General features: G+C 47.6%; 1 protein-coding gene across 1 annotated transcript in view; it reads right to left on the reverse strand.

The window, feature by feature from the left end:
- Window positions 1–549: 549 nt before the first annotated feature.
- Window positions 550–12552, reverse strand: part of gpc4 (glypican 4) — a 28922-nt gene continuing 16919 nt past the window's right edge. The window contains exons 2-9 of the mRNA XM_034543841.1: window positions 10887–11045; window positions 5809–6206; window positions 5332–5497; window positions 4425–4555; window positions 4181–4327; window positions 3962–4086; window positions 3661–3833; window positions 550–3569 (exon numbers count right to left, since the gene is read on the reverse strand). Coding sequence (XP_034399732.1) covers window positions 3343–3569; window positions 3661–3833; window positions 3962–4086; window positions 4181–4327; window positions 4425–4555; window positions 5332–5497; window positions 5809–6206; window positions 10887–11045 — 1526 coding nt within the window. The 3' untranslated portion in view covers window positions 550–3342. The remainder of the gene's footprint in view (window positions 3570–3660; window positions 3834–3961; window positions 4087–4180; window positions 4328–4424; window positions 4556–5331; window positions 5498–5808; window positions 6207–10886; window positions 11046–12552) is intronic.

Consider the following 12552-nt stretch of genomic DNA (forward strand, 5'->3'; position numbering starts at 1 on the left):
GGCGTTAACATGAGTTTACAGACGTCTCACAGGAGTGCAAGACTCTACACCAGGGTCACAAACAAAGTGAGCCTGCATTATACTACTGAGGCTCTGCAAGGCCGAGACACCCGATGGCCGGAGGACACACTGGACATATTCTGGAGAGTGAAGGAAATGGTAGCAGCTGAACAGGACTTCTGTTTCACCCGAGTGGTGATCGGGAAAGATCCGATTACCTAGAGTGAAGATTCATTGATAGACAGATGTCTGATAACAAGTGACGTGATGATTAAAAAAAGGAAAAGAAAAGAAAAAAAGCTCCAGCTTTCTGAAACAAACCTTAACGAAGTTAGCCACTGCATGACCAAAAGCTCTACGAATAATATGAATATTTTTTTGTTGGTACAAATAGGCTTACTGTACTCAAAAGCACAAATATAACACCACGTTTTTTTCCATCAGACTCTAGCTGCTGCTTATTCACAGTACTGTGACTCTCCGTTCAAACTGTGGACTGTTGGGGGACCAGTCAATCAAGTGGCGATGAAATGAGACCATTCACAACTGTTTAAATATTGGCAGTCTTTATTTCAACAAGACTAAGAAATGTTGTTTAATATACATTTTCTCTTACAATTTAACATCTATCTCATCTTGGTTTTTTTTCCATAACATTTAGGAGATACTCTGACAAGTAAAAATCTGATGTACTGTTATGGCCTCTTTTAGAGACATCTAAAGCGGCTGCTCTTTATTTACACTTTTTTTTTGTTCATTCTTCTCCGTCTCTCCTCAGGAAGAGAGTCCTTTCTTCTGTTCTCGTGGGCCAAAGGCTGACGGAAGGCTTTTCAACACCTGTCCAACTCAACTTTTACGTCGCTAGACAGAAAGTTGCTCTGTGGATCAAATGGGCAACATCCAGCAGCCAGGCCGACTCCCTGCCAGCTGGAAGATGTTGCTGCCCCGCCCCGCAAGCACAGACATTTACCGGCGTCACCCAGACACATTTCCTCCCGCTCTCAGAAAGTTGGGTTTCTTCACACTCTTCCACATCTCTTCCACATGCACAAGCCCCGGTAGAAATGTTGGCGGAACACGCCGGAAGCAGAGCGAGCTGCCGAAGCTCCGCTTCGTTATCTTAAATCAAAGCGGCCGTGGGTCTACGTGGGTTGCTTTGTCTTTGCTTTAAAAGTCAGATTCTTAATATCGGCGTCCTCGTTGATTTGGAAGCCTGTTAGTTGGTAACATCACTTTTGTTTTGAAGAACAGTTTCATGGAAGCTTACAATCAACCTGTCAATTTCAAAAGGCGAACAAGAGGCACAGAAGTTGTGTCCAGTAGTTACCGTCTGTCTCAACTGCAGCCAATTGTTTCAGACCTGCAGACAAATGTGAAACATGCTCAACCATTCCATGTTCAAAGCCCCCCAAATCAAATCAATTCAAATCAAATTACTGTCTTTCATCCAAGTTTTGCATATGGAAACATTTTGAATACTGTATCTTGGACCGTCTATGTTGGATCTAAAAGCATGTTTACGAGGACGTTAGAGGACATGCATAAGTTACTGTACAAACGCTACACGGTGCAGCGTCGTTTGAGAGCTAATGCAACTTACAGACCCGGTTATAACATTAGAAGATATAGAAAACCTTATGTTTGTGCTTGTCAGCTGGTAACGATATACTCACACACACCCTACAGGGAATCAGAGCACGTAATGGATACAAATCATCAACATCTACATTCTTTTTTACCTCAAGAAGTTGCTAATAATGTACCAAGGTAAAAAAAATTAAAAAAAGAAAAAAATGAAAGAAAATTCCGGCACCATTACTTTGCATTCATTTTGGTGGCACGAAAGTTCAACATTCCACCTCAAGTTGAACTGATGAGATCGTAAGAATGAGGGAAGGTAGATCAAATGGTCCAGAGTCCATTTAAATTGACACGAGGCACAAGTGTGCATTATGGGACGGGGGGATGTGGGCCAAAAAAAAAATAGGAGCACCAAAAAACAAAAACTGTGCACTGACCAAATAAAGCCCCCCGATATCTGTGCACACTGTCCTCTTGCACCACCTAAACTAGCAGTAAAATCCACTGTAGTACCTAATATATATCTTCATACCAAAAATAGCTAAACATTACAACACCTCTTCGACACAAAACCCTGTATTAAAATAATCTTTTTTTTTCTTGATTTCATTTGATCAAAGCACTTGTTTTGTTCCTCTCCTCTCGCTTTATGAACGTACATGTTGCTACCTTCTCTTTTCAAACAAGTCAGACTGTATCGAGTCAGATCCTCTGTGCTGAACTGAGCTCACAGTAACAAAAAGAAAAAAGGGGCATTCAGGACTCGTCAGCGCTGCCTTCTTTAGGGTTAATTAATGCCAGGGGAGTCCTTCTCCCTCCACGCCGGTTACCTTTCTCCAGGACGCCAGCATCATATCTCCACTGTCAGACACTTTCAACTCCACATCACTAGATTGCATCGACTGTGAGCACGCGTGAGGTACGACTGAACCGTTTGAGCTGAGGAAGTGAAATTAAACATGTATAAAGGAAATGGGAACAAATAAAAAAAAATTAAAAAAAGGTTAGGTTGTGATAATGCTCATAGCGGACATACAGGACACACGTTTTGGGCTTGCGGAGCTCCTCCCAAAAGCTCTTCTTCTAAAGGACGATTCCATCTCCAGGTCAAACATAAATACCTGTGCTGCAACTTCTCTCACTGCATTTCCAAGAGAAAGACGTGTTTGCGTCTCTCCGGAACGAACAAAAGCACCGACTGTGCCCAAGTTGATAGAAACAGCTAGCTCCCTAATTTCTGAGTGAATGCTGACGTATGCACAGACACCAACATTCAGTGTGCACAACAATCTCTGAATAACGGAAAGAAAGAACATCCTCAGAAATATGTCCCACCACAGGCACTCTGTTTGACCAAACATCTGGGTAACTATTCAGATATCAGATGGCGATCACCGAAGAAGGCACACAAATGGATTATGAGATTAAACTGCCAAAATAAGACAATTGTATGACGTTTGTATTGCTGCAAGCAGAAGCATAGCGTGGCTCCAAAAGAGCCATAAGGAGTAACGGTTTATCTGGCGGGGAAGGGGGGAGGGGCAAGAAAAATGTATTGCTGTACACTGATGTCCTTAAAAGCATACAAATAATTAAAAGTGAAGTTATTGTAATATTAAGAAAAGTCTTCTCCCCCCACCCCCCCACCCCAAATGGCGGACAGTCCAAGGTCCTGAAGGCAGTCTTTTTAAAGTCTCTGACAGTTTTCTCCTTCGCTACGTCATTCCCGGTCGTTCTCTTCCTCTTCTTGCCCAGCCAGTTTTATCTCAAGTGGGGAGCGAGCAGGGCGAGGGCCAGCCCGCAGAGCGCCAGCGCCATGCTTCCCTTTGTGGCGACGCCCCCATCCGATGGACCTCTGCTCTTCACCCTTTGATCGTCGGCGGGTTTGCCCGGGTTGGGGGGAGTGGAGAAGTAGATGTCCCGGTCTGTGTCGCAGGACGGAGAGTCGCAGCCGCTGCCGCTCTCCTCCCCTCCGCTGCTGTCCTCATCTAGAGAAAAAGAAGCCGAAGAAGACACAAGGGTCAGACGTGTTCAACTGGGATATTATGTCGGAAACAGAAAATGGTCAACCGTCCTCACCGTTATCGATGGAGATGTCGTTGCCGCTGTGTGCAGCTTTGAGCCAGCTCGTCATTTCCTTCAAAACTGCAATCTGACTGCGAATCACAGTGTCTGGCTTCGTTATGTCCACGTCCACGTCAGGGTTTGACACCTGATTGGCCAGGCCATTGCCAATGACAACTGACTCGTAGCTATGCAGAGTGGGAGAGATGTTGGATTATTTCATGAAACTTTAAATGCAGTGAGATGTGTGGATATGTGTGTGTGTGTGTGTGTGTGTGTGTGTGTGTGTGTGTGTGTGTGTGTGTGTGTATCTTACCTGCTTTTGGCCGTTCCATTCCAGCAGTCGTCCACGGGTGCGATCCTCTCACCTGCACAAACGGTCTCTGGCAATGTGGACCAGAACTTTTTTACATGTTTCAGCTTCTTCTTCACGTCGTTTGTCTGCGTTGGGGAAAGAAAAACAAAGTCAGACTCAAAGACTTAAAAGCAAAGCAGCAGAAGCGTGGCTGTGCTCTGGGTTTCTCCTCGTCCTTACCAATCGATCTAAACTAGTCCCAGCAGCGGTCGTGGGTCTAGCATCGGGACTGTAAGGGCGGAAGCGTCCGTTAAAGCCGGTATCTTTGATGGAGCGTTTGGAGCGGAAGGCCATGCTTGGTTTGGGCTGCCCACATCCTTGGAAAACCTGTCAGAAATGAACAAGCATCGTGTAAACTTAATTCAACCGAGCTCTTTATTTCTTGCCTTTATTAGTATTTAAAATACTATGAAATGATACTGACTTTCTGTGACACTTGCATGCTGTTCTCCTGCATGTTCATGATGGCCTCCGAAATTTTCACGTCGATAGGATCCATGACAGACTCAAAATTAAAGGGACCTTCAAGCCGATCTGCTAGACTAAGCATGGCATCTGAAAACCAGAACATCAAATGAATAAGACAAGAAATGGCATCATTGAGGAATCAGATTTCTCTTTTAAGCTCGAGTACAAAGAAACGGCCACTAGGGGGAAGCACATGCCCAAGAGCAGGAGATGGTCAGCCGGTGAAACCGAGCCCCTCGGCTCATGGCCTCCACTGACAGTAGCGTGTCAGCAGTCAGGGACAATGCATTTAACGGCGGTATAGAAACCAGGAAACATCTTTGGTCATGCGAGTCGTGTCAAATAAATATAACGAGGGTTTGGTGGCTGTGCGCGCCGCCCTGAATGTAATAAAACTGATCTGGCTCTGTTTACACAACACAGGCGCAGCATTCATCCTCGCACTACCCCGGCCCCTGAACTTATACAAGATGCTAAAGAATGAAAGACATGTTTGTACAAGACTTGCTTTTTTTCCAATTAACACTGTACTGTGTTCCTTTGTGAAATTGGTTCTTGCTCGAGTGCAAAAAACCCACAAAATACACTGGAGGCATATGCATACATTTCATCTAATTACCCCAATCCCATCATGTCACACTGGTTTCATAGTTTCAAAAAGGGTGCATGCTTCGATGAGGCAGAGGTAGATTATATATATATATATATACAAGGGTGAAATGCAAGTTTTAAAATAACATGGAAGCAGGGAGTTTAATAAATATACTTTGCTGCCAATCAAACGCTTGGCAGGGTGCTCTCTCGGTCGGGTCAGTTTAATAATGGCTGCAGAAGGTGTCTTTGATCGCACGATGGCCGCTTACCGAGGAAGTTGTTCCATTCGGTGTCCAAGTCGGCCTGGTTGGCCAGACACCCCCGCAACACATTCAGACAGTAATTCTGGCAGGGTTTCAGCGCCACTTGGCCCGAGCAGTAGGGACAGTACAACATCTTCATGGCCGCTCGCACGCAGCTGGGAGACGCACTGACCTGGAGGAGGCAGGAGGCAGACTGTTAGCATTTCACCACAGCAGGACACTCATCCACATAGAAACGTAGACTGGGAAAAGGCATGAAGTGATACGTCAACTCCACAAAGCAGTGTCAACCTATCCTTAACGAATCACTCGCTGCAGAGGGAAAACATGCCTCCCCACAAGAGACAACGTGGCTTATGTTATCAGAGACGCTGCAATGGAACCGCAGCCCGTTTTTACAAGAAAGAGATGAAGGAAGGGATGTACAGAGCTTTCTGGAATAGCCGTCTCTGTTATCATCGCTCCCCAAGCCCTCGAACGTACCGTAGAAACTTTATTGACCACCTCTGGCATGAGCGTGAGGCCGCGCACGAAGGTCCGCGCGGCGACAAAGGCCCGCGTCAGCTGGATGCGGAGCTTACGCGGCACGTCGCCGAAGGGCTGCAGCTGCTCGGTGTGCCGGCTGACGCACTCCATGTAGGCGTCGCTGAATTCGTACTGCACGTTGACCAGCCGGAACATCCTCTCCAGGAGGTCGGCCCAGAAGTCCGACAGCATGGAGTCCAGGTTGACGGCGGCGCTGCCAGACACGTAGTACCGCGTCAGGGCCTCGAAGAAGTTCTTGAACAGCTCGGCGTTCTGCACGTACATCATCCCGTATGTTCTCACGAACATGTTGTGCAGCGAGACCTCTGCATTTTTCAAAAGCTCACGGAAAAAGTCTGTTGGGGGGGAGAGAGAGAGAGAGAGAGAGAGAGAGAGAGAGAGAGAAAGAGAGAAAGAGGAGGCGGATTAGTGTGATGACTAAATGCTGAGGCTGCCAGAGAGCAAACAATTTGACATTTCATGCCCGTCTGCAGGGTGGATTTTAAAGACTGCACAAAGGAAATTGAATTTGTATGATGGGTAACATATTGCGTGGGACATCTACAGATGGGCACAGGAAATTCACACTTAGTGCTTTGTGGGTATCCCATTACAAACAAAGAGCGCCGCGCTGAAACATTGTACGGTTTTCATCAAGTTATTGCAATAGCCAGATTGCAGCATGACCACAGTGTATGTAAATAACGACATTGTTGACGTTGTCTGACAAACAACAGTCCAAAAGCACAGTACTGCAGCCACAAGGCTAAATAGATGTAGAGCTCACTACCCACACAGGACAACGCTCATGCCCCGTCACCTGTGTGACGTTCTCATCGCATCTCAACGGGAACCGTTTGAGGATAAAACCTCAGATGAAAAGGCAAAAAGAATGTAATGTGGTGAGGGGAACGTTTGGAAATGAGGAGCTGAGAGGAGTGAAGCAGGAGGGGTGAAAGGTGGAGCCGGAGCATCTCCGTCAGGCTGAAGGAACGGGCCTGAGTATGGGAGCGGGGCGGCTCCTGGCCCGGCAGACTCGCCATTCAGCCGGGACGTCCCTCCACATCAAGCCGCTTCAAACTGACCACCATCAATGGCATTTTTCTGATGTCACATTCCATTCGCTTTCCTTTCTCCCGGCTTGTCCTGGACTGTCGTCCAGAGGCATTTTCAATAGGATTACTGAATAATGCGACCTGCCGCCCTCCTCCTCTTCCATATATGGACCTGTACCCCCCCATCTAGCCCTGCATCTCCCTCCCTCCGCCGCTTTCACTTCATCAGTTCCTTCAGAGAGCTCTCTTCACTAGAGACAGGGAACAATGACCTACTTCATCCTGAGGAATGTCCATCACCCCCACCCTCAATAATCCAGGCCCCCTCTCCCACGGACACCCCCTCCTCACCCCCCCAACTTTCTTAATCTGAACAAAATGAGAATTCCTCAGAGTCTCTGAAAAATGCTTCACCTTCAGTCTTGCGTGCATGCAAGCATACACTCTGCCCCCCCCCCCCTGTTTTTGTATCCCTCTCGATGCACAAAACCTCGGTCCTGCTGCAGATTCTCTGGGTGCCCTCTGCTTGGCTTTGAAATGTAAAGTTCCCATGCTCTTACAGAGGGAGTCACTGAACTGCCCTGCCACCAACACACACACACACACACACACACACACACACACACACACACACACACACACGCTGTCACTTCCACTTCAGCCTGACATACGAAAATAAAAAAATGGGGGAGGGGTGGGGGGCAGCTTGAGGCGGGTTAAATTGAGGGCTTTTTTAACTCCAAATCCCCAGTGTCGCCAAGGATACCGGAAACACTGCAGCCCCTCCATTTAACTCCCCGCCATCATTGCCCCCCCCCCCCAACACACACACACACACACACACACACACACACACAAAGCCAGGGGAGAGGGCACCAAGTTCCACGCTCCATTGACAGAGATTAAAACAAAAGGTCCACCCCCACCCCTGGAATGTCATAGTAGCCACAAGTTTAAAGTCAGTGAAAGGAGACGGAGGAGGTGAGGAGGACGAGGAGGTGGCGGAGGAGGAGGAGGGGGGGGGGGGGGGGGGGGGGGGGAGGGGGAAGAGGGGGAGGAGGAGGAGGAGGAGGAGGAGGAAAAACCCAAACTACTCTATTTCCTTTCTACAGTTTATTACAGCGGTAATGCCTGTATGCTAAACAGATAAGCCCTGTAATGAGTTTGGACAAACCCTCCTGTGCAGGGTATGTGTGAGTGGTGGTAGCGGGGGAGGGGGTGGGGGGCTCTTTGGCCCAAGCTGGGGGTCTGAAGTATGAGCAGCATTACACAGGCATCTTGCATTGTCATTAAAAACAGTTTATGACACGCAGCCATCTGCCAACAGGCCGGGGAACTGAACACTCCCTCATGATTTTTCCATTAAAAATGTTGCCGGTCTCTCTGCCAATGGTCTGAGGGAATCTGGGTGAAAGGTTACACGGGAGAGAGCGTACGCTGTAGCAAAATGTAAGGAAGAAGGACTCCTCCTGCCTCCGTGAGCGCTCGTCTTTCTACTCGCTCCCTCCCCATCACCCTATCATCATTTCCACATGTTGCAGAGAAGGCCCTAAATTATACACAATGATCTGTGGGCTTGATCCATCATGGGAACAGAGGAGCAGACCGATTCTCCTCCCACTCCTCACTCCCACTTCCTCCTGATACACCCCCACCCCCGGCACCCCCACCCCTATAAACTCTGCTCCTTCCAATCCCAGTCCAGGCAGTAATTGCATCCTATTTGTGCCAATTAGTCCCTGAGCTTCTCCCTTTTCTTATGGGATGGGATTCTGTCCCTCCTGCTGTTGGACTTCAGAGCTTTCGAATGGATGCGTGTGTGCATGTGCGTGTGCGTGTGTGTGTGTGTTTGTGGAGAAGGGGCCTTAATCCAAGCGCTTAAATCCCAGACATAGGCTCTCTCTGCTGGACGGGGTCAGTGCAGTAGGACGGGCAGGCTGAGGCCAGGACAAACACACAGCGAGGAGACTCAGAGAGGGAAGAACTATTCCTGGCCCCGGTCTTAATTGGCCACAACTCCGAGCCCCAGGCGCATGAAGAGAGCCTGTCTAATCACATACACTACTTCCTGAGTTAGTTATTTGTGCGAGCAACGCGGTGTTGTGTCTGTCGCTGTGTACGGTCGCAGCTGTGTTTATACACACACAGCACAATCGGCCGGCGTCATCGGCGTGACAGCCCTCCCCGGTAACGGCGAATACAAACGGACACTTCCTGTGCCAGTGTCACCGGCGGGAAGTGCCTCCTTCGGGGCGTCTCGACGCGAAAACAGGAAACCCGAGCCTGACACCGTATCCAGTGTGAGAGACGGTCTGATGTCCCAGGTGGAAGAGAGCACAGCAGGCTTTTGTAAAGAGATCCCACATCTAACAGTTCAGAGACAGCGGCAACCTGGGGGGGTGGTCGTCACTGTCAGCTCGAGGACTGCGCCCTCTTGGTCAGATAGTTGACCCTACAGCTATTCAGGCTTCGTCAAACTCTGTACAACTTGTACGTGATTAGTCTGATGTGATGTGTGCTACACTACACACCTGCGTAAACCCGTTAACAGTTTTCTTTTATAGTTATGTAAAAAAAGAAAAAGAAAAGCTGTCAGTTCCTCTAAATCAAAGAGCGAGAACTCCTCTTTAGTCTAGCCATTTTTCTCAGCAGGAACACATCCATTATTAAATGGGCAGACAATAAAAATGTCACTGCTCGCAGCCCCAATAGACCAAATGCAAAGCAGCTACAAGAAATGTCCATGTACTTATTCAACCTGGAAATCGTTCTCCTTTCTCTGTCCTATTGAGTTCTGCTAAAAAAGAAAAGAAAAAAAAAGAAGCATGAAAGCACTTCTGTAGGATGACAATTATTGATTGATATGCAACTGAAGACCAATTTAATTAGTTACCTAGTAAATTAAATAAATCATTATCTACGGAGATTTGGTCTCTCTGATACATCATTTTACTATTTAATAGTTGCAGTTATTATTATATTAATGGACTGACCAAAAATCTGTAAATATTTTGACAATCAAATAAATCATTCAATGGTTTCTGCTCATAAAATGTGAATATTTGCAGATGTCTGTCTTTATGGCAGTAAAGTGAAGCTCTTTGGGTTCAGGTCTGTCAGCTCTAAAAGGGACATGAGGAGAGCGCGGGGGTCAGAAACAAGCAGAGATGCGTTAAAGTGATCAACATGACGAACAGCGAGCTATCGCGTGTGATGTGGAAGAGAAGGGAGGGTCTGAGGAGTACAAAGAGAGGAGGTTTATGGGAGTGCGGGGCATGAGATGGGGACAAAGGGGCAGTAAGAGAGGAGGAAAAGAGGGGCGGGACGGCTCGAGCAGCCACTGCATTCCGACACGTCACATTCCTGTTCACATCTGGCTGCAATACACACTCTCCTCGTTACCGACGATCCCTCGCCCCCTTTCACGGACACATAGGATCTGAAGGTCTCTGACTCGCATGTGCACTGGTGCGCAAACAAACAAACAAACCACGTACATCAAATGTATTCAGAAACTTTAAACGCCGAAAGTTTTATCAGTCAACCTCCTCCTCCAGAGGCGACACGGTTGGCTAGCTGAGGGGAGTCAAAGCTGTCCCGCTGCCTCGGTGACTCAGCACTGTTGCATGTTCCCATGAGCTCCCAACCTCAGAGAGAGAAACCCGATGCCAATATTCACACACACACACACACACACACACAGGAAGTACAGAGAAGATGAAATCTGAAGATGTGTGTGGTCTGTCTGGAAGCGTGCACGTCTCTCAGGAGAGAGGGGGAAGTGGGTAGCGTGGGGGGTGGGCGATGAGGCTCGGAGCTGAGATGTTGAGAGACAGGTGGACGGGCCGACGGACACAGACTGACTGTCTGCGCCCAGGGCCGAGCTCTGGCAGGTGGGAACGTCCATCAAAATCGCAAGTGCTGCTGCGGCGCGCCGGCACACTCGAGTCTGAAAAGCGGCTGGCGCGTGTGTTTGCTTACTGTCAAAGTGGTCGTGCCTCTGTCTGAAGGTGGATTGTAGGTTGGTGCTAAGCTTGGAGACGGGAGCTTTGATCTCCGTGTGGCTCTGCTGGCTCAGCTTCTCCTCCATCTCCAGCGTGCAGCAGGAGAAACCCTGCGGACACACTTTCAACGGGGCTCCTGGAAGAGACGAGGGGAACACATCGTTAAAACACAGGAAGCCGTCAACATGGGTCACATCAAGGCAGAATAAAACCAATCGGTTACATTGAAATAAAACCAGTTTCAAACAGTAGGCCTCTGAAAAGGTGATTGCATTTAAATAATATACTTTAAGACCCATTCAGAATCTTTACGGCTGCAGTGGCTTTTGTTACTGTGCGCGAGGTTATCAATTAACCGGCTTTAGTGGATATTTTACTTGTTTGAAACACACAAGCGTATCGATCATTAACACCATTCCTTGCTTTTGTCTGCGATGAAACTTCACCCCTCACCAAATCAAATGCAACTTGGCTGTGAAAACCCCCTTAACTGCACTTAAGTGGATTAATTGCAACACTCAGCCCAGAGCAGCCTTTAGCCGGACACTTTATAGAGCCCCGCTCTTATCCTGGCACTTCCCCGTCCTGATTGATAGTTCAGCGCTGTAGCGTTCTCTGAGTGCCGTGTCCTTCTAAAACAGACTTTTAAGAGGAGAGGATTAGCTCTTCGCCCACTTTGCTGGTAGGAAGGCCGACTCCAGCCATGGGAACATTGATGCAGGTAAATGTTTTCGGAAAGGATTTTCTTCTCTCTTTCCCTTTCGTTTTATCCACGTAGGGCTGCATCTTCAGAAACTGTTTTAGAAGTCTGTATCATTAAGCACATTTTTTTAAAATGATTTCCATGTGACCTCAGATGTCGTGATCCATAGTGGAATTTATGATGCCGTCTCGCTTTTTATTTCTATGCTTACTTTGTAAACAAACACTGTGAAAACAGCAAAGAGCCACCAGCTGGGACGGCTTAAGTGTCCCTTGTGTGCCAACGAGGAGAGATGTGAAGTGTTTTTCTTCAGTGTCGTCAGACAAATGTTCCAAATATGCCAGCGTAGACGGAGGACTTGTAACGGTTAAAACATTCTCAAACACATCTGCTTTCTCGGACCGAGCCAAATAAACTCAACACAACCCACTCTGAGCTTTTACGACGATATCTATGTTTAAATACAGTGTTTGATAAAACAGCAACTGACAACTTTGTCAAAAGTGAGTTTAACATCCAATTAGAGAAGGCGGGTTCGGGGGAGGACGAATGCAAAGTCGCAGCTGCAATAATGTTTTGTCTTAAACGTGGCTGTTGGAATTTGGGAAAACACAAGGATCCTTTCACTGCATCCAGGAACCAGTGGCCCGTTTGGTTTTCCCCACCAGCTCGTGCTCACTGACTCGAGGCCTGTGTGCAGGTTACTGCGACTAGAGCGGCTTCCATGCCACACATGGACCGGAGCTTCACCACCGCCTGTAATGTTTTACAGCATTTATTTATCCTAACTGAGCCTTAAGACTCTCCACATAGTGTGTGCAGCATTCCCTTTTTGGGAAACCCTGAAAAGCATCAGCATTTTCACCAGGCGTTAGTTACCAGGGTTTCAAAACTCCTACAATCGTTATCAAAATCCGTGACTTTCTTCCTTCCCTTTTTT

This window comes from Cyclopterus lumpus, chromosome 10, assembly GCF_009769545.1.
Source record: "Cyclopterus lumpus isolate fCycLum1 chromosome 10, fCycLum1.pri, whole genome shotgun sequence".
Taxonomy (NCBI): Eukaryota; Metazoa; Chordata; class Actinopteri; order Perciformes; family Cyclopteridae; genus Cyclopterus; species Cyclopterus lumpus.